This window comes from Saimiri boliviensis, chromosome 14 (assembly GCF_048565385.1).
Source record: "Saimiri boliviensis isolate mSaiBol1 chromosome 14, mSaiBol1.pri, whole genome shotgun sequence".
Lineage (NCBI taxonomy): Eukaryota > Metazoa > Chordata > Mammalia > Primates > Cebidae > Saimiri > Saimiri boliviensis.
Window position 1 is genome coordinate 68,205,244 of NC_133462.1, and position 23,529 is coordinate 68,228,772.

Consider the following 23,529-nt stretch of genomic DNA (forward strand, 5'->3'; position numbering starts at 1 on the left):
GAGCTTCTGGCAAAATTATCCAAATAATCCCACATACTCCAAGACGTTGTTTTCAATTTTTTTTTATAACTTTAGTTTTATAGGGGTCGGAGTCTCACAATGTTGCCCAGGCTGGGCTTGAACTCCTGAGGTCAAGTGATTCTCCCCACTCTGCCTCCTAAAAAGCCAGGGTTACAGGTATGAGCCACTGTGCCCAGCCTGTTTTCAGTTCTTTGAAAAAATAATACTGTTAAATGTATATTGTGCTTAAAGAGCATTTTCATTCATGGGCTCTGCTATGTCCACTGTGTTTCTTTTTTTAATGTACACACATAATACTTTTGCTTTATGATAAATCAAAAAATACTTCTTACTTGGAGCAAGGTTTCTCATGTTTGCAGTTCTGTGACATGCTATGGCAATATATGACTATATTGTTACTTTATTTTAAAGATTGTACAATAGATGAAATAGTTAATAATTAATCTGGCTGGCATCTGTAATGAAAAAGGGTTCTTGCTTTTAGGCCATAGACTCAGTACATAAATCTCTTGTGTTGCTGCAATCATAATACTCCTGCAGCTATTATGTCACTTATTGTAATTTTTCTGCTAATAAATTTGAACTAGCCAGGAATCCTAAAATTTGAGATTAATTGTTTATCTGAAATATACTCCAGAGAAATAGTAATGCAGTTCTGCTTGGAATTTAATTTAAACAGAAAAAGGCAAAACAAATCTCAATGGAGGATATTTGACAATAATAAAATATTTCTCCCAGCGGGTGAGCTGGTAGCAATTGTATTGTGCAATCCAAGCTCACGTTTCAGTAGGTCATTAACATCATAACAAGCCCTTGAACCAACTGGCATGGATATGCAACATTGAGCTCCTGATGGTCACATTATTTCAGACCTTTAACTTCATGAAGAACAAGACAAATACTCCCGGGAAACCAGGATTATATTTCAAAATTCCTTTCTTTTCTATTTGTTTCATAATAAGATGTAATACACAATCAATCTACAGTTACTTATTTCATTTTGTTTTTTTCCACACTACCAGGGGGCATGAAAAGCTAGATTTGGAGATTTGAAAGGCCAGATGCACTGACTTAGACATGTTCTTATCTACTGGTCTATGGTGCTATCCATTCAGTATGTAAACCATTGTGGATGAAACAAAAACCTTAAGCATAGCTCTCTTTTCTTTCACAAGTTAATCACAAATTAAATTTTATAATCAAAGTACATCTAAAGTTTTTTGCAGAGGCCCAAGGATAAAATAGTCTATCTCATTTCTACATCTCACCTAAATCAACAACTTGAAAATATAAGTAGAGAAGTCCTTTCAAGAAATAAGATTTTTCTTATTTTGTTGCTCTTTTGTTTGTCAATAGGGAAGGACATGTACTTTGGATCCCACCTAAATTAATTCTAAAGCACATTAATGAGCCAAATGAACAGGATTTTAAAAGTTATGAGATATTCTGCAAACAAGTTTTGAGCAGCCATCCATCTCCATCTTTATATGGAGACATAACTGGAAGAGGTGGCTTGGGAGTCATCAAATAAAATGTATTGTCCATTTGTTTTATGGAGGTCAAAATAATCAAAGTGTGTTCCATTGGTTTTATAAGAAAAAAAAAGTTAAGTATTGTCTTGTTATTTTTAAAAAAAATCTAAAACCCTAACAAAAATTTAGAACCAATATTAAAAAGTTCATTATTTTTGGTTTACTTGAGAAAAGCATAAACATTTAGAGGTCGTGTTTCTCCATTTGTCTTCATATTGGAATCACCTGGAGATCTTTTCTAAGCATTTCAAAAACCCAGGCCACATCTTGGGTCAACAAAACCACAATCTCTGTGGGTGGGATGTGAGTATCAAGAATTTTGACACTCCCCAGGTGATTTCAATATGCAGACAAATTTGGGGACCACTGGCTTAAAAATAAATCGTTTGTAAGCAACTGGTGAAAATAGAAAAGTGATCCCTTAAAATAAACATGTAATGCATTTGTCAGAGGTACTTGTTTATATATCCAGAAACAAGATGCTGAAATGTCAAAATCCTACTTCATTTTCTTTTACACCTGAGGCATCCATGATAAATATGTCAGTACCAGAAAAGTTGTACTGTAATGATTCTAAATTATAGGAACAGCAAGATAATTCTAATAGGAATTCTTAAATGTGTGTGTATGTGTGTGTGTGTGTGTGTGTGTGTGTGTGTGTGTAGCATATTTTACGAGGACTTCACTGAAAGATTAGACATGATTCTTCCTTTTAGATTTGTATCTTGTATTGTTTCAGTCCCACCCAAACACTTAAAAAAATATCAAAAGTTAAAACATGTCAGATTTTAGGTTGAACTGTTGCCACTCAAAAGACATTAAAATATAAAAAATACAATACTGAGCTATCTTGGTAGCTAGTGCATCTCAGTGATTTAGGTAATCCTGTGCCCCTAAAACCAAATCAGTTTAGTGGCCTTTGTGTCAACAGCTTGCTTCTCCAGAGAACCAACCACCTCTGAAAGGTGAGAAATGCGATGGGCAAACACAATGACAAAACACCCTCAAGATAGGCAGAGAAGCCAAGAAAGCACATATTAGCACTTCCGTGATGGCTCCAGGAGGGTCCAGTGGAAGCTACAACTTGACCCTGCGCAGCAAGGGCTGTAACCTCTCTGAGTGTAAAAGGCAAAAGGAGGCCATTTGCTGTCAGCAGTGCTGTTTAACCCTCTTGAATTTGAAGACAGCTCCAGCTCCTAATTCACACGGATCTCTAAGCTCTGCTTGTTGACTTCTCATTAAGGAAATCTGGTCAGCAACTCCACTGCTGCTCCACACAGCCTGCAGCTTGCCGAAGAGCTCAGAGCAAGCGCATGATTTAATTGTTGATAGAGGGAAATAATGGGTATCTCTAGCAGGTTTTAATATGATCTTAAAATAGGGGGAGAGTTTTCTGTTATGACATTGACATAGAAGCGATGATTTTGAGTAATGCAGGATGATGTGGAGATGCTTTAAGATTAAATAAGAGCTATATAAAGGCTTGTCAGAATGAATTCTAATGTGCCATGAGACACTTTGCATACTCTTAAATATGCAAAATGTCTCTTGGCACCCTAGAATTCATTCTGACAAGCCTTTATATAGCACTTATTTAAACTGCGACTTTATTTTTAGGGAAAAGGTATTCGTAGATACTCTTTGAATGGAAGCAACAAAGGGCAGTGTTTATTGATTTGGTTCCTTAGTGGGGGGAAAAAAGAAACACAATACAAAAGAGCAGTCAAAAGTGGAAGCTTGTTTAATATTGCTCTACCATCATCCTGAAAGGCATAATAATTTGAGTTACACATCTGAACTGATTGGAGTTACAGAATCATATCTCCTTTTTGCATTTAACAATATATACAATATAAAATAAATACATTTACACAAATGGACATTTGCTGGAGCACACAGTATGGTACACATCACAAAAATATACAATTGATTGCTTTACAGATGTGAAGCCCATCTACAGCTATAGACATGGTTTTATTATTATTATTTTTACTACTGGCTATAATGCAACTCCTGGATTATTATAAGCAGTTTAATTTTTTTGTCCTTTTACGATCTTTGCACATAAGACTGCCATAAAATGTTTTCCTAGGCAGGTAAACAGAGACGCTTAAATAATTAAAATACAATCACCAACACCCATTTTCTCTTCTATAAGAAAAATAGCAGTTTTAAATTTTTTATATCTTTTATGTTATCATTTAAATGCAAAATAGTGGAATAAATACAACAATCTGATCTGATTGAAACACAAGTGTAACTACAAGGAGTCACACAATCATATTGCTTTAAATAAGAACGAACCTAAAAGAAGCAAAATTAAAATTAAAATCATATGGCTAAAACATACACCTTTATAACTTTCCAAAACGTCACATTAAGTAAATGGTCTTGCTTGAAACTTGAAAAGACTTCTCTCTAGTGAGGTTTAAGATGAGCATTTACCCTAAAGCCCGTGCAGTTCTTTTAAATCTACGTTTTAGTTTTATTTCCTATTTGTGAGATACTTAGTCTTTTGCAATGCTGAGAGTTACTTAAACTGAAAACTTAAAAAATTGTATCTCGTTTTTTGAACACATCTCCATCTCATGTTTTCAGTTGGTTGGCTCTGACTTCTGAAGCCCAAGTACTTTAATGTGATACAGTGAAAATAATGTATATATTGTATATATTTTATTTATATATAGTGTAGTTGAATAGTAGCAACTTAAACCCTGCACAAACTTTCCGGAAAATAATCTTTTTAAACACTTACATATATAAATAATCTTATAGAATCAGCACCTTTTTTCCCAGGAGTTGTATTTTCTGTTGTTATTTTTAAAGGGATGTGCCAATTTCTGAACTCCTATCACAGCTATAAATTTCAAGTTATTGACCATCTGAATGAATTGCTAATGATGATTTATCTAGAATCACACTACAGTCACTTCTCTACTGAGAAACCACAATCTACAATATAGTCCCATATAGCTAATGATAGATACACAGTATTCCTAGCGCTGGGTTAATGTTTCATCAACCCAAGGTATTTTGTTTAAAGCACACAAAGTAGCAATAGTTTTGGAAACGAATCTGCACCAAAAAGTTTTGCAACAACACAGAGCGAGTTAATAACAACATCTGAGAGATGATTGAGTGAAAGCCATATATACAGCATTTAAAAATTAGACTTATCTATATTCTTGAAATATTCAAAGTTTTATTTCTAAGCTATACATTGGTATTCTATAATAAACCATTAGAGAAATTATTCCTTGTTTTGAAAATATTATGATTTTGATGTGTATCTGTTCATAATGAATACTTGTTTGGAGTTTCAATCTCTTAATTATTATTAGGAAGAACCTTATTACTGGTAAGGAATAGAATATACTACTGTAGTCTCCTGAGGAATTGTACATCCAATATTGTCTCTAATTCTACCCTGTGTCTAAAAGCACACACCACAAGAATCCAAACACCACAAGAACAAGACAACAGTCTTTGAATGCAACATAAAATTCAGAAAAGCACAGCAAACATGAAACATTGAAAAGCTGAACTACATTTCTTTTGTTTGTTAGGATTACAATTTTAATTACATCTGTGTACATAGAATAAGACTGTTCACATAGTACAGGGAGCAGCTACTAACACTGGTCCATTGGTATAGCATTTGATGGAGGTTACTGTTTATTGGTTATTCAGCGACTGTAGATTTCGGGGCATCTAATTGATTTCTTCATTAGATTACACCTCTTAACAGTCTGGAACCTGACTGACTTTCATGCTGTGGCAATACTGGTTGAAAAGCACATATATTGGCTTAACTCTTGGTAAAAACTGCAGATTAATTTAAACAAACATTCCTAAATGAATAAACTTATATGGATTAGATTTTAGAATTTGGTCAGGCATTTGCTGTCTTTGATGATTTTTTTTTTTTTTAAATTCTGGCATTTGCCTTATTGCCTCTTAAATGAATACTGGCTCACAGCTCCTTCTGAGACAAGGTCTGTAACTTTGCAAACAGGCAGTATCTCATTCCTAACCACCGTGGCAGCTAGAAATCATATGGCAACTGTACCTCCCAGGTAGAGAGGTGCACTCCTGATAATTCTACAGATCTATATCCCATGTGCAGTGCTTATATATGTGACTACTCAGAGTCACTGTAGGTGTAATCTAATCCTTTGTGTCAGTGAACATTTAGGTAAACTGGAGCTCATGTTAAGAAATTGATGTTTGGGACCAGACTGGCACACAACATAAATTGCATCCGTGATAATATGCACCTTCCCTTCAACTATTGCTTGAGTAAGTTAAATTCCCATATTAATAAATGGCTGAAAAGTGGTAAAGCTGGTACAAAAAAATCTCCATTTGTAAGAAGAAACAAAACATTTTTAAAAATCTTCCTTCAGGATTCATTTGTCCTTCATTATTGTTCATAATTGTTCAAAGCCAGCACAAAATTGCAGTATTCTTATTTCTCTTTAGTATTGCATGAATGAATAAAGCTTAAACTATTCCCTGAAAAAGTTACATAGTAGCTAAACTAACAAATACCTGGAAGACTTGAAAAAACAATTAAGGAATCAAATGGCTGTAACTGATCTAGATGGAAAAGCAATGATAAGAAGCAGCCGATGCAACATTGCTTAAGTTGTCTAATTAGAGGCTGCTCCCATGAAATCTAATACTGCACTCAGTCCATTCGTATATGTTGCACTGTACTTTTAGGTACGTTGGTTCTCTCTCTTTGATTCCTTAGTCATTGGGGACAGTATGGTTCACAATAAGTTCACTGGCATCCATATTATGGATCTCCATCCTTTGGCAGGGCTGGCTTCCATCTCTCTTCAGTTAGAGACCTCTTTTAAAAGTTCAGCAGCAGAAGGAAGAAAAAGAAAGAATAGAAAGAAGGCCAGGAAGAAAGGAAAAGAAAGGGAAAAGGAAAAGGAAGGAGGGAGTTTTTTTTTTTACAACTAAAGCTATTTAAAATTTAGAACAAAGGGGAAGGATGAGGAAAGAGAGGGAAGAGAGTAGGCAAAGAAAAAAAAGGCAGGCAGGCAGGCGGATGAAAAGAAAATAAAGGAGATGGGAACTAGGAATGAAAGAAGCCAAGAAATAATGGAGGGGGAAAGAAGAAAGAGAAAGAACAGAGAGGAAGAGAAATGTGGGAAGCAAGAGAAAAGAAGATGATAGAGGAAAGTAGAAAGAAACTCATCAGGAAGCTACGGAGGAATCTGAAAGCTGCTTCATAGTCTTGCTGCTAAATTATCAGTGCAGTCTGTTGATTTTTTGATGTTGTTAACTAAACTCTAAGTTTCTTCGACATCACTCTCGGGTTTATTTTCCCTTTTTCAACGTGCAGGATGGGAAGGCCCAGGGAGCTTTTAGTCAGACCTTGGCCTCCAGCATTTCCAAAAAAAGTTTGTGCATGGGGACTTTGCCTTCGAGTTTGATGTTGTAGAAATGCTGCACGGCCTTGGTAGAGGTCTGCCTCAGGAGTGGTAGTGTCATCAGCATCTTGCCAGCTCGACGAGGGTCTTCCATGTGCTGGCCAGCTTCGTAATCCTGTAGCGCCTCATGTAAGACATCCTGAAGCTTTTGAACGGCTTCAACGTCTTCTATGTGCATGGAGTCTGTGCAATGAAGCAAAAGATATAAGTCATCATATTGATCACATACCTATATAGACTAGAGTTATAAAATTAGTTATTTTTGAACTTCTAAGTTTGAAACTGATCTTTTCAGAGTCTCACATTGCTACAATCTGTTTCTACATGTCCTTACATCATTTCAAACGCTCACTTGGAAGATGGGAATTATTAGAAAAGATCAATTATTTAAACTGTGTATTTTTCCTCCTCAGGCTGAGCAAGAGAGGGCTTTCTTCTAACATATTATAATCTTGACTATTTTATTCATTGCCTCATCCAGGTATATTTCATTCACTCAACAAACAACCATGGAAGGCCATCTATTAAAAGTATTATTCTTAGTGCTGTGTAGGGGAAGGCTGCTTAAAATTCTGATATTGCTTGCAAAAAGCCAACATTTCCCAAAAAGGAGAAAAAAGTTGACGACTAAGATCCTAAGAACTCCATGTGAAGACATGGAATCTAGCGCTATACAGAAATCACAATAAATTATTTATCCTTTTAAGATATTTAGTGTTCTAGTATCAGTTCATTAAAGCATCCTGACATGGTCTGCTTCCCTGATTAAAAACAAATGGTAGCTTCAGATCACTGAGTTCTGAAATATTTTTCACATTTGTAAAGGTGAACGTTGCCCTTAAATGACAAATTTGAAAATCTAATTCAATCAAGCAAAGGAAGGGTTAACAAGGTTGCCACAATTATTCTTGTGAGAAATGTGAGATGTGGGGAAAAAATAAAAGTTACAGCTCCAGCTCTAAAGCAGACACTTAATTATATACAAGTTTGAATCATTTAGCACGTTTTATTGATTCTGATGACAGTTTATCTGTTAATTACACATAATGGAGTCTTTGGGGGATTCTTCATGTTTAATAATTCTAGTTCTCTGAGAATGCTGAGCTCTAAGATATATGTAGTTAGCCTAATCTTTCATACAATTCAAACATAGATCACATGAACAAAAAGAGGGAATGTAATTTAAAATCAAGTGGCTAAACATATAACAAGAAATATGGCAAAGTAATTAAAACATAGATGGATATAACTAGGAACATATTTTTAAAATTTATTTGTATTTTATTTAGTGTTCTCTTTTTCCTTTACATTGGCATTTTGAATCATTGCACCACATCATTGGTGAACTGACCACTATTAACAATAGGTAGTTTAATGACAACTCCTTAAAAAAATTTTGAGTAATCTGGAATAAAGTTGCTTATTGCTCAACACTCAATTTCTGCCTGGCAGAGCAAAAAAGAAGGAATTTTTCCAAGTGGGAAATAGTGTTGATAGTGGTGCCCTGGAGCAGGACTCAAGTTACTCCCCAACATACGCCTGGCCTTTCCCTGTGGATTGTTTCTATCCAGCTTCTCTCCAGTCTGGTTCCTCTCAGCATGGCAATCTCATCCACCTCCTACAGTGCTCTTAGAAACAAACAAACATAATTTCTAAAGTTGTCTAAGAGTTGGTAAAGTTAGGGACAGAAAAAAACAGTCATAGAGATGATGGCAACATGCTCTGATACTCTATTTTTGCATTTTATTGCTATCTGAAGGAAAAATGGGGGGCAAGGGGAAACACTGTGGTGAGTCTTTAGGTAGACAAAAGACTGCAATAAGGACCTTGTGCATAAAGGAACAGAGATGAGTCAGACTTTCCCCACTTATCCGGAGTCTAATGATTAGCTCTCTCTAGGAAAACAGGGATAGATGGAAGGAGAAAATGGGAATTACACACTGCAGTGAAAAGTCAACCTTGAAATAACTATTTTCCAACTAGACCAAAAACACACGAGAATAAAAATAATACATTTACCAGTTATTTAGCACCTATTTCAGGTGAACATGGCCTCATTTTACCTCCCCAAACCCTGGAAGACAGGTGGCACTGGTAATGTGTGTCAGACTCAGGTTTAAATTCAGGATTCTTCAAATCAATCATGCTGCTAGAATACAGAACACTAAACATTCATTCCCTTAAAAAATGAGATGAACTGTTCTCTAAACACATCCCATTCAAACTCCCATCTTCATCAGCCATCTTTATAACATTCCTAATGAAGACATTGCCAGGCGTGTATTGTGTAGATTCTCCTTGACAACAGGCAAAACTAATTATTGTCTTTTTAAAATTTTCCTAAATATGTCTCCAAATTCTAGCCTGTGGTCCTGTTCTAGTAAGAACAATACAGGATAAACTTCCTTTTCCTACATGGCATATCTTTAAATGCTTGAAGTCAGCTACACAGTTACCTTGGCCCTACCCCTAGTCTTGCCTTTCCCACTACTCTTGCCCAGCAGGAGATATATTATAGGATGTCACGGGAAATGAGGCGAGAACAAATAGCAGAGAGATATGCTCACAAACAGCAATTAAGACTTCAAACTATTCTTTAAAGGCTGTGATTTAGCATGAGAGATTTAAAAATGATTTAATCAAATTACTATGATAATTTAACTTCCCATTTGCAGAAAAGATTCTAACTCATTTTAGCTTTACCCATTCTCAGATCTGCTAATACTTTAAATGCAAACTCACTAAATCTGAACTATTTAATTAGACAATGATTCAGCTGGCAGACTGCTGAAGAAAATATTAATCTCCATTAGGGATCCTAGTTCAAGTTCGGGATCTGTGGTTTTAATCTCTGTTTTGTTCTTTTGGTTAAATTTACATGTTGATGCCAGGTTCAATGGAACTGGTATTAATGTATGTCATTATTTAGTTTTCACTGTTCATGCTAGTTTCTTTTTAACTAGGCTTTAAAGGAAATAGTCCTAGTGTTTGTGCTAATGGGAACCAGCTAACCTTAATAGAAATCATGAGTTTATGAACTAACTAGACAGGATTAGGCTACATATTAGAAACACTGGATGAGGTCTTAAAAAAGTTGGATACTGGCTCCAAGTGTAGTAAGTCAGAGAACAGAACTAGGGTATCAGCATTGCTAAAACTCTAGGTGGTTCTACTGCCAAGCCAGGATTGAGAACTACTGCATTAGACAAGAAGACAAACAAATACTATTATAAAGGAATCAAGATTTCAAAAGATGACCAGAGTGTATATGACTGAATTTAAACCTGAGACTGACATGTATTACCAGTGCCACCTGTCTTCTAGGGTTTGGGGAGGTAAAATGAGGCCACATTCACCTGAAATAGGTGCTTAATAAGTGATATATGTATTTTTATTCTGAGTACATACAGGCAACATATGTAATGGCCTATATATTAAGTCTCAACACCTAATAATAAAATAGAACCTTATCATAACATCCAATATTTTACTCTGTGGAAGGGATCCTAAAGAAATGTGTCTAGTTCAGATCATTTACTTTAAAAAGATAGCTAAATATCATCATCCTTACAGCTGCAAATTTAGTAAGGCTTAGAGCCACTGGAAAAGAAAATTTTATTTCTATATCCTCCCTAGAATAAAATACTGCCCTTCTCTATAATAAAAAATATTAATCACTGGGACCACAGGCGTAGCTACTCCAAAATACCTAAGTCCTACTTGGGAACTTTCTTGAGGACTTTCAGACCATTCTTGGCAATACTTTCTCAACGGTGCCAAATCTCATTTTGAGTATGGAATTGAATATTAGATACAGACACAGTATATTCAGAGTCAAGCCTAGTATATAACGTAAACCGTCAATGTAAACTTTTCTGTGAAACACAGGACTTGATTTTGTTTGTAAACTGCCTACATAAAGATGGGTTGTAAGGGAAGGATGAATGGGACTCTCTCCAGTCACTGAATGAATTAAACAGAATGTGATGGAAAGAATAGAGAATTGGGAAAAGGTCTATTTCTATGAAAGAATTTGTATCTTTGAATTTCCATATGCAATATACATGGCATCTAACAGAGTGGTTCTTCAGGTAGCGGTTGGCTGGGTACTGAGGAAGACTGGTTGATTGCCATTGCAAATTGACTCTAAGTTAACATAGATAGTAGAATTTTTTTTATTATATTTCAAGTTCTGGGATACATGTGCAGAATGTGCAGGTTTGTTACATAGGCATACGTGTACCATGGTGGTTTGCTGCACCCATCAACCCATCATCTACATTAGGTATTTCTCCTAATGCTATCCCTCCCCTAGGACCCCTCACCTCCCTACAGGCCCCAGCATGTGAATTTTTTTAACCTCTCCAAATGTTCACATTAAAAAAAGCAGAGCAACTAGATGGCAAAACTAAAAACTCAGGGACATCTACAGAAAAGCTAGGTGACAAGGTATTCCCAAAATATACATACATCCCCCCCACACACACACACAGTGCCACAATGATGTCTATGTGTCTGCATCCCCAGCTCTGTACTTATGTAGACAGCTGATGTTGGCCTGGGAAGAAGGGCCAACCCTGGAAGGTACTTCAAGTGCCCAGGCTGTAATCTGATTCTAGGCTTCAGTCAGTGAATATTTAAAATGAACATGGAAAATTTTGTCACACCAAATAGAAAGGGTATTATCTCCAACTATTAGGTTATTAAAAAAGATTTCAGAAACCAACCCGAAGAGGTTCCCACTGACAAAAATGGGACAATTTGATTTTCCAAAAGGATTATAATTGCAATTGATTGAAATCCATTAAACATGTTTGAATACACATGTTTATAATAGTTTTTTTTAAATAGGACACCAATTATTCACTGAGAAAGCTAGCAAATAAAGAGAAATAATAAAGCATTTATACTACTTTTCCTAAACAAATTGTATCACTGATAGCCAAATAAGAGATAAGAGAAAGCATTATTTTATACATATCCCACCTGCTGAATGAAAAGAGGAAAAAAAAAAGACAAAATTACAAATCACTATTTTTCAACTCCCAGTGATTGATTAATTTAGGTAATGAATGTTGACAGTTGGTAACATCACAAAAAGAGACAAAGCCAAACAAGGTGGATCTTGTGAACAACACATCACTTACAGGTGCCATAGGACTAGAACCTGAGTCAGATTAAGTCTGCGGATCCAGCTGCCATTTTGCACAAAATGCAAAGGGCAGAAAAAACATAATGAACTTCTCCAAGTCTATGCAATCTTCAAAATCCAGACAGTGGAAAACCCTGTAGGTCAAATGCCCTGCCATCTCCAACTAATAAATTGTAAGAAAAATAAAATGAAGGAGGAACTTCAGAGTATAGACTTAAAAATGCTTCCCTAATTTTTTATGAGTAAATGAGCAAGACTAAAGTGTCGTAACTAAATATACACATTTATTTAAAAAAACTATAGTAAAAGGAAGTGAGGACTATAAAACTCCAGGGTAAGGTAGTGATTACTTTTGTGGGAAGGGAAAGGGCTGAGATAGGAACAAGACATCTGAAGGACTTTCCAGGGTTATGTTGCAAGTTTTATTCTTGATCTTGCCTATATACTCATTGTGGTAGGCTGGAAAATGGCCATGAAGATGATATTCAGGTCCTAATCTCTAGTACCTGTGAATGTCACCTGCTATGGCAAAATGAACTTTGTAGATGTGATTAAGTTAAGGATCCTGGCAAGGGAAATTATCCTAGATTATTCAGATGGACCCTCAATGAAAACAAAAGTGTCCTTGGAAGCAAAGGAAGAAGGTGGCAATGTCACCACTGAGGTAAAATACTATACTCCTGTCTTTAAATATGGAGGAAGGTGCCCTGAGCCATGGACTTCCGGCCTTGGAGCTGGAAAAGACCTGGAAACAGATGTTTCCCAAGAGTCTCCAGAGGGAGGGAAACCCTGTTCATACATTGTCTTATGCCTACTGAAACTGATTGACTTTTGACATCCAGAACTGTAGGAATAAATATGTGTCATTTAAAGCCATCAAGTTATGGTCATTTGTTAATGCAGCATAAGAAACTCATACGCTCATTGAGGTCTATATTTCTGTATAAATTTTTTTTGGTGTTTTCTTTTGCATTAAAATGGTGAGATAGATAAAAAGAAATTTCTGATGGAATGATCTCTTCTAGAAAGTAACGAATCAAGCAGAATTCTGTGGAGGCTGTAGAAACAGGTAGCAGAAATATCAAGGAAGCTTTTCAGATATTGAATAGGGAGCTGAATAAAAAAAAATGTCTAGGTTTGTTCCAACCCAGAAATCTTATGATTTTAATATTGAAAACAGTAATAATAATTCTGATTTTTCTGCTTCACCATGGTGACAATAATAGAACTTTCAATTTCACAGCTCTCCATTAAGATACCTTTAGTTTTTTTTTTTTTGTTTTTGTTTTTTTTTTTTTTTTTTAGAAGGCCTGTTTTCCTCCTTTCCTGCTGCGGCTATAAAGCTAGCTTTCTTTAACATTTACATCAGCCACACAAATCACTCTGACTGTATTTATATAAAATATTGAACCACAGAAAACCGCCATGGTCGTGCTTGTAGTTTCTTTCCTTCAGCATTTCCTTACAAATCCCAAATTACTGTTAATTTTGTTATGTTTACTTTGCAAAATGGGATTTACCCAATAGGTCTTTTCTATTTTTCTATAATTACTCAAAGCACACACTCACTCTCTCTCTCTCTCTCTCTCTCTCTCTCTCTCTCTCTCTCTCTCTCTCCCCCCCCCTCCCCCTCCCTCCCTCCCTCCCTCTCTCCACCCCCACCCCACCCAAATCTTTTCTTTCTTTCCAAACACTTGTCCAGGGGCTTTCTAACTCATTTTGCTACAAGTCATAAAGAAAATTACAGTGTATTGGGTAAGTGAATGTTGATATCCATTTGGGTGGTGAATAGTTCAACATTCTGCAACATCATAGATGATCTGCACCCTGCTAATGACCTTTTGTAACAGAGAGCTCATTATATTTAAATATATAGATGAAAATAATGTTATGCTATAATCATTCCCTGGAAATAAGCAACTGCAGAGTATTTTATGTGCTTATTGCCCAGGTAATAAACACACAGTACCCAAGTATTTACCCAGGTAAATATTGGAAGGCCAAAGCTATTTGCAGAAAATATTTCCTATACCATGCCAAGATGGAGCAATCATTGAACATGAAACACTTAAGAGCCAGCTTTTATTTTTTTTTTACCTAAAAATTACAATACTGTAATATGTTTAAAATTTAAGGGTTGTATTAAATTTTTTAGAGCTCACTTCCAAAATATATTATTCTAAATAAAATAACCCAATGAAGGCAAACTTGAGTAAAAATCAAAGAAAAGTAAAGTAGGAGATGGAAGGTTTATTTATTTATTTACCTAATAGTATTACTTATGGTTTGTTCTGGGTAAAAATTAGGAACAAAGTTCTACCTGCCACACAAAGCTTACATATATTCATTTCTCATAAAATGTTACAATTTCTTGGTGAACATTTCATGTCCAATTCCGTTGTCACTTTTCTGGGTAGTTTTATAGTCCTCTAATGCTAAGAAGGTGGCAAGATAAAGGAAGTGGGCAGGAAATAATCAAATTGAAAATACTAATTTAGGCTCCCAGATATGAAATTGTAATGGGTAAAATCTTCTACATTAATCCTTTTAAAAACATGTATATAATTATTTGTGGAATAGAAATAGCTTACTGATAGCAAAGGACAGAAGGTCCCACCTTCTGCCTCATAATAGCCATGCATGATTATCAGCTTTCTTCACATACCTGTAAATATATATATTGGACACATCTACTGCACAGGTATGTTGTGGGAATCAAGAGAGCCCCTAGAAGAAGCTTTAAAAAGGAAATGTCTATAGAAAGATTCTGAAAAAGGATACTCCTTTGACTAGCAGCTAAAACTATCTCTAGAACATCAAATCAACAAACTGTCAAAATTTTGTAAAACTGGCTAAGGCCCAGTTTTACTTTACATACATACACACACACACACACACACACACACATATATGCATGTATATATACATGTATCAAACCAAACTAGCCACCTTTACTTAAAAGTAATCTAAAATGTTTAGGCCATTTAAGGGATATTAGACATTATTTAATTCACCTGCCTTATTTTACAGATGAGAAAACAGTTACATATTTAGGCCACGTACTCCCAAAGTAGGTGAAGAATTAGAGAGTAGAAAACATTCCTCTCTTTAGGCACAATGTGTATATATGCATAAATGTGTGTGTATATATATATATGTGTGTGTATGTATGTATGTGTGTGTATATATGTCCTAAACAGATATTACTATTTCATTGGGTGGTTATTACAAAAACAATTTTGAAAAAGGCTTCCCTTATAGTGATAATAAAAACGCACTAAGCCAAACCTATATCGAGGGTCCAAATATCCTAATTAAATATGGTGCCCATTCCAGTTTCCTACAGCAATCTTAAACTTTCTATACCTTGAATTAATTATACAACTCTGGATACATAACCATTTGTCCTTAAGAACAGAATGCTGTCATGAGGTTGTTATTATTTATGATTTTAAATTGATAACCAAATCATTACTTGTAGCTTAATATCAATAGGTGCTATTATTCTGGAAATAATGTGTAGAAGTAATAAAACTTGAAACATGTTTATTCTTGAACGGATTGGGCTCACCTGGCTTCAGGCTGGGATAGAGCAGGGGTGACAAAGGCTGGGATATGAGTGGCTGCTTTAGGGATTGAGGGTCTTATGACTTGAGCAACAGAGAATGGTCAGACTAAAGTGATTCGTTAGCTTTAACTGCTTTTCATCTCACAGTATGTAATCTCAAACAAATTCTTAACATAAGAATCAAGAGATCCAATCAAGAGAAATAAATCCCATTATATAATCTTACCTAGGTGTTTATAGAAATATTTTACTATATTTTCTAATATAGAGATGAAATTAATTGTAGAATCATCATAGAATTCCAGAATTGGAAATAATTTGATATTAGTCAAACCTCTTCTTGTATGCATGAAAAAACTGGGTCCTAGGAATTACAATATTGTGATGTAGAGTTTTCCATCCCACAGAGATATATCAGGGATGCAATAATTACCCAGGAGCTTGTTAATACTCAAAAATAAGAGAATACATGGCTTAAATACATGGCTGTAAGTTTCTTATCGTCAAAAGTAATTGGAACTATTATTTAGGGTTTTCAAAGATTTGAGCGTGAAAATTGCAGAATTATAAAGTTCATGAGATATTGTTGTTTCAGTCATATACATGAAGATAGAGTTTCCAGTGATGTTCTGGTGTTACAAGTATTCCTGAATTCACTTATGACAGAAACAAAGCTACCAAAAATAGTACAGCCATTATCAGGAAGCCAAATGCCTGTTTTCCAAGCATAAGCACAACATTTATAATTATTGAATAAATACAGATGTTTAAAATAAGGTAAAATTAAGATAAAGGAGACAATAGTTATTATCATCTACATCCATGCAGGAAAAGCTAGGATATCTACCTAAATTACACTGAAATAAATTTTCTTTTTTGCATGAAAATTTAGTTACTTATGTTAATCTGGAATTCCTAAACACACATACACACACACACATACACACACACACACACACACACACACACAGAGAGAGAGAGAGAGAGAGAGAGAGAGAGACCACAAAAAAACAGAAGCCATTTAAGGTGTCTAGAGTATTACGATATTTTTATACTGATATGTGTATGGGCAGTTTAAGAAAACCATATTGGATCTAAGCAAGTTCAAATCTACGTTCAATATTGGATCTACAACTTTATTGCTGTGCTCCAAATAACAGTCAGAAATGGAATAAATAACATATTAATAGTATCAAAGAAAATTACTTTCTGAGTTGTTTGTCCCATACTAAAATGACGGGGCTTCCAGGTTAGATGGGCAAAGGCCATAATTACACAACACAGTAGAAGTGGCATAATTTAGAAATTAAAATAGTACTTAGAGCACTTAATCAGTTATTCTTTAGTATGAACTCTGATTCAGTTGATTTTTCTTGGTATTCAGGGGCTAAATGAATGATGGAATCACCTGTAAGAACATTTTGGGACAGACTTTTTTTGAAAAAAGCAATGCTACTCAACTACCATGATAAGAGAAAAACAGAGAGCTTGTTGACCATTTCTGATTTTAGACATGAAAAGTAAATGAACCAGTTGTTTAACAGCTTTCCAATCATCAGTCACTGCTGTGAGGTAGTCACTTCCTCTCCCAGAAGCAGAATATGTGGATTAGGACATTTATCTATCAGAAACATTAATGCTTATACTTCTAAGCAACAGAGACAGAAATGCTACTAATTAATTCATGTACTCTAAATTATAATACTTAGCCATAAAGTATACATCCAACATCTAAAATCGTACAATTTTAGCAATTTTGTTGATAAAGTTTTAGCATTGCTCAGCATTCATGGTTAGTTAATAATTTTAAAAAGCAATTTGAAACATTAAAGATATAACACAGGCTTAGTACATTTTAAAAACAATTAACCAAGTAAATGTTTTAAATTAGAATTGTTTCAAGATTGCCAAGAAAAAAATTCTTCCCAAAACCACTGTTATAAAATATTTCATCTAATTATGAGAGATGCTATAAAGTGAAGTCCATACAAACTAATAAATCCTCAGAAAATTTCTCACTTTGATCTTCTGGAGAGGGAGGGCAGGGGGGTTCTTCAGGGTTTATAATAACAATGTCATTTGTCATAGGGAATCATATTTTATAATTTCACAGGAGAGTAGGAGGAGAGGGGTGCATGGTGGGAGGAAGAGGGTTATATTCACAATTAAAACTGTGAAATGCTAACCTCTATTATGAAGACAAATAGGAAAGTACAACTTCATTGTTGAAAACAATTTCCCTCCTATCAGTCCAAGGATTCATGCATCAATATTGTAGATGAACTGTTAATTACAAAATCAATTAAAAATTATTTCTAAAAACAGTCACGCGTCCCTGGCTCTCATGGGGACAATTTGGGCAGAAGGTCTCATCTCACTAGGACCGCGCCAAATCACAAAGTCGTCATCCACAAGTAAGCAAAAGCAATCTGGTTTTTCATTTTTCAGCGCGGCTGAGCCCAGCCTGAGATTGATCGTCACATATGGCCCCAGAAAACAAACTGTCAATACCTTGAATGCTGCAGAATTTGAACAAATAGCCGTCCGCCCATTCAAGCCACTCATTGCATCCCATTTAACAGATTTTATTGACAGTTTCCTTCTTGTAATTAAAGGGAAAACTACTGGCCGGCAACCAAGATAAAGTTCAAAGATAGGGTCAAAACAAAAGCAGATGGAGGGGCACGGTGTGACTGTCAATGGTACATAGCATCAGAGCATGTTATTGACACACAGGTATCTAATGATCGGCACGTCATTAAGGAGGGATCTATCCTGAACTTTATGCAAATGCCGAAAGAGACTTAAGACCATAATAAAGCATTAAAAGAGGCACAAAGGGAAAAACAACAAAGCACCAACGATTTTTACTTATCAGAGGTTGCTCTCTATTTTAGCACCTTTCAGTTCAAATGTACACAACAGTTATTCCCGTAATTCTTAACCCTTACTGCATAGGCAGAATTTGACTTCTAAAGAACTCCAGAATGTAAGAAAATAGTAATCTTTGATAACCCAAACTCAAAGCAACACGAAATGTATTTTCCCAATTGCATAATTTGCATTTTTAAGGGAAAAATGGTTTGTGTGTATCAATTCCCTCATTTTAACTTATGTGTAAAAGACAATGGAGCTAATTTTGTCCCGGGAGTGTCCATTTATGCTATTCCTACAGGAGCTTTTGCTTTGCTATGATTCAAATTAGTAGACGCATTAGCTGATAAAAGTTTCAAAGCTTTCAATAAGCAAGTCAAATGAAACTACTTCCTTTTTTCAGTATATTTTTCCTATTTCTAACTTTCCACTAGAAAGTGATACTGACTATAATTTTTATAATTTTGCTGACTCATACAAAATTTACAAACTAGGTCTAGCAAATCCCTAAAGAAGTTAAGGAGAGGGATAAAACTGACATATAATAAAATATAACAATGACCATGTCGATATGCCAACCTGAATTAGCAAGAGCTATAGCTTTGAGGGTGACAAATTCTTCTTTCTCCAGCTTCATGCTCTTGTATTTCTTTACCAGCTGCAGGATAGCATTATTTAGATCAAGAAGGCCTGCTAATTTGGACTGGTCTTCGTCCATTATATAATCGTCTGCATAGACAAGTTCATCCTCAAAGGAAAGAGATCGGTATACGACACCAAGGATCAAAATTTCCATCCAAGCACTCTGCAGAAGGCTCATCTGGTCCGCCAGGGACAGCGTGGAGAAGCCTGCATGGAAAAATGGGCAGATCAAGTTACTTTAAAGCCATAATTTCATAATGCAACATTAGTTTCATATGGTAGCTGGCTTCTGCATCACTGCTCAAAATTATGCTGAGCTTTGATTAGAAACTCTTAAAATTTTCCCTGGATCACTTTGCAAACAGCAAAGTGAAAGTCACAAACCAGCTTTTTCAATTTGTGGGTATTTTCTATAAGTTTTACAGACACAGCTTAGGGGAATATAATAGAGATGTAGTTTTCTTTCATTTGAGAAGAAAATACCATGCAATTTTTATACTTGATTTCTGGTTGAAGTCTTCAGGCACATCTTACAGCAAGCCATCTATTTCATCTCTAAAAACTACTATTGATAAACAGAATGAAAGTTAAAAAAGAAAAGGTAAAAAACAAAGGTAAACAAACAATGTAGGCCACAGAGCTCAGCACACCATGGAAACATTTCTGTATGATATTAATAGTTATAAGCACAATGGATAATGAGTTACAACTAGGGGAGCTTTCTTGATTGGCTGTTTCCCCCCACTGATATTTAACATGAATTTCCTTTAAAATTAGTTATAACTGGCATAAAAGAAGGTGGAATACTTAGCAGCCTGGCCACCTCACCAAATAGAAAAGCCCTATTCACTATTGTTATTAAGATCCAGATATTTAAAAAATTAAATATAAATAAAGGTAGCAGGGTTTGGTGCAAAGGAGTCAGATTCTGAATGTAAATATTGGCTCCAATTAGCTACTGGCTCTTTCACCCTGAGCAAGACAAATTAACTTGTATCTTAAATTTTGCATTTGGGAAATATAAAATATCACCTACCCAAACATTAAGTTTAACATGCAATTCACTAAGTGCTGTGTTATTAATATGTTATTTTTATCTGACTTATCTAGCTGATCAATTCTTTTCTGCAAATCTGGGATGCATTCACACATGAACATTTAAAGTCTCTTCTGAGCTGGAGAAAACATATGCAAAAAAATTAAAAAGAAAATGTTCAATAGAGAAAGATGAAGCAGTAGAATTGAGGCTACGTAGGAGTGAATATGTATATTCACATGTCAGAGAGACTAGACCTGCATTCTAAAGTGAAGATACCTGATGATCAGATGCTTTTCCCAAGTCCTAAAAAGCAAATGCTTCTTAAAACTACGCTTTTATTTCCAAGTATATACCTAAGACTTCTAAGGGTAACCCCCCGACCCCATGGTTTCTGAGGAGAGTGGTACCATCATTTAAGGTCCTGCCACCAGTAATTCCACAGAAAAGGAGGATAATTTTAATAATGCAACGTAAGAAATCTATTTTTGCTCCCTTTCTAGACATTATTACCCACATCATAAATACCCACTGATGCCCAACCTTTTTAGGCTGCTGCTTATGGTCACTGCTGCTGTCCTTTCCATTCATATCAAATTGTGCATATCCCATATGATACTAGAAACTGCAGCACGGTAAAGAAAAGGAAATGATTTCCTGACTTATTGGTGAAAAATAATGGTTTGCCATTTGGTACTATTAGTTATAAGTGCTTAATAAAATCATCAGAAGGGACGAGTCAAGCTTTTCTTAAGGGAGTCTTTAGGGCATATTTAAAAAATGCATTTCTTTCATTGTTTATTAAGGTGCTTGCATGTTATGTGACAGGATTTCTTTTGGACTGGCTACGTAAGTCTTTTTTCTTACTCTGTTTTTGTCATTGCATTTGGGTTAAATTAATAAATATCCTCTTAGAGATATAATAGAGGATAACATTTTAAACAATTCAACAGAGAAAACAAATTATTTCACCTGAATAGGTTTGGCTCCAGGTGCTTGTAATTTTAGCAATGTTATATTCACAATAAACAAACAGAAAACCACACTGCTCTTTTTTCTATCCCCTTCCAAGGAAAAAAGGTGAAATGTAAATCCAAATATCTACCTCAAGAAAACATACTAAGTAGGAATTTCTTGTGTAAATTAAAAGGCCAAAAAATCATCTAGAAAGTTATGAGCAAAAAAGGAATGCATCTTTTCAATTTGCCGGAGTTTTCTCGCTCCTTTTCATGCTCCCAAGCCGCAGTTTTTCTGCAGCAGCAGATGGACAGAGCGTGTAGCCTGCAGCACCTTCCTGTGACAGCCCTATTCTCCCTCCCAGACACTGCTGTTAGTAAATAGATTTACACATTCTCCAATCTCCACACATCTTTCTGCCGAATAATTAAAAGCAGGATGATTAGTTTATTGAGTGGAAGGAGGAACTTTTTTATTGAGGTCCATCCACGATTTTATCAGGGCCAGCACTTTTACGGTTGTCAGGGGGGTGCAGGCATCCAATTTTTCTTATCTGCCTGATTAATACAAACGCTGTTTCAGGACGCATTAATTAACAGATACAAATCTACGTTCTCATGGAAGGATCAATACAGAGAAGAAAAGAGGCATCAATGTGAATTTAGTGCTGATGATGGAGAAGGCACGCTATCGACATTTACGTGCACGGAAACTTTAAAGTTGCACCGGGCCCCCTTTGTCCCTGTGATTTACAAATTAACAATGTTCCAGCCATAACAACGTTTCACACATTTCTTTGGGGTTTAATTAAGCAAAAATACAATAAAATTTCATTTTTAAAGTTGATCCTGCAATTTGTTCTATGTTGATGGGTGTGTGTGTCTGTGTGTGTCTGTGTGTGTGTGTGTGTGTATCCTTCCTGTACAACTAACTTTTTTCTTTTGCTTCTCTATGAAATAAAGAGAAATAAGGAAAAAAGGTGAAGAAAAGGCTTTTTTTTTTCGGTCACGGAGCATGGAGAGATGGATATAGCACAAAAGGTTTGACAAGTTTGCTTGCTTGATATCCTCAAATATATTTCAGCTGATTAAAGGAAGTATAATTTTTGCAAATCCACAGGAAAAAGAACAATCCATGCTTTAAAAAATAAAAGTCTGAACTTCTATCTTTTCTTGGGTCTAGAAATTGCTGTCTCTCATTTTAACCCTTTCCTACCACACCACCGAAATCTGGAAGCTAGTACAAAGCACTCTCCTGCCTAAATGCCTGAGCAGCACTTAGACGGATTTGTTAGGAGACAGTCACGTTCACCTGGTCGCTAAGGAGGCCAAATACATAATAGAGATTTTATCTTAATTCCATAAAATTATTTTACCTCTCCTTTAGGAGTGCTAGCTATATTGCACATACATAAAAACACATGGATACAATAACATTTTTATCAATAGACCTGAGCACTGTATAAAATTCTAAATAAACAAGGCCTAAATGAAAATGCATGTTTTAATAAGCTGAGTCGAAGAAATTTTCTCAAAACATAATTACTCTATTGGCTTACACATGCTCATATCCAAATGATAATTACTTGTATTTTTATCAGGCATTTAACGGTATTTTATAGCTCTTGGGCTACAAGTTAGAGGTCTTCATCATCTGTGATATTTAGCTATCTTTGGAGAGAAACCTCTTTCCCAAGTGAAATAAAATATGCTTTGCAGTTGTCCTGTGTGAACCTCTTGTTTTGTACATCCCGGGATCTTAATCTTTGGCATGTGACAGGTTATAGTTTTAAATGTTCAGCCGTATTACAGCTTTTTAAAATACACTGATACCATGGCACATTTTTTCTTCCCCAGCTACAACCCATTTCGTGCCTATCACTGACAACTCGGATCTCTCTTCATCTCTGTCCCAGAGTCAGTGCCATTTAATGTATCTCAGGCATTTTGCTAGCAGAATGACTCTCTACCTTGACCGGCAGTTAAATAGCATGTTTATCTGCAATGCAGTGTGCTCCAAATAAACCAGACGACAGTTGGGAATATCATCATTTGGAAGGATTGAAAAGCTGCTCAAGAGGCAGGTACCCCTGAGGTAATAGGCTTGAAGAAAGCATGTTTTGTGCCAACCATCTTGCCTTCTTCTACTGGAAACTTCGGAGGTTGACAGTGGTGCCATGGGCACGCATCAAGCACTCTTTTTTTAGCCTGGCAAACTGATGCACTTTGCAGTCAACTTACAAAAAAGGCTAAGCATTTGAAAGTGTGAAGGGCAGAAAATATCTGACGGCTAGTCTTCAA

The 23,529-nt window shown here is 35.5% G+C and overlaps 1 protein-coding gene across 16 annotated transcripts in view; it reads right to left on the bottom strand.

The window, feature by feature from the left end:
• Window positions 1-3,271: 3,271 nt before the first annotated feature.
• The window catches only part of ESRRG (estrogen related receptor gamma), a 644,467-nt gene continuing 624,209 nt past the window's right edge, over window positions 3,272-23,529 (bottom strand). For all 16 annotated transcript variants that reach the window (XM_074385196.1, XM_010340941.3, XM_074385195.1 and 13 more), the window contains 2 exons: window positions 19,174-19,443; window positions 3,272-7,183 (listed from right to left, as the gene is read on the bottom strand). In XM_074385196.1, coding sequence (XP_074241297.1) covers window positions 6,939-7,183; window positions 19,174-19,443 — 515 coding nt within the window. In that variant the 3' untranslated portion in view covers window positions 3,272-6,938. The remainder of the gene's footprint in view (window positions 7,184-19,173; window positions 19,444-23,529) is intronic.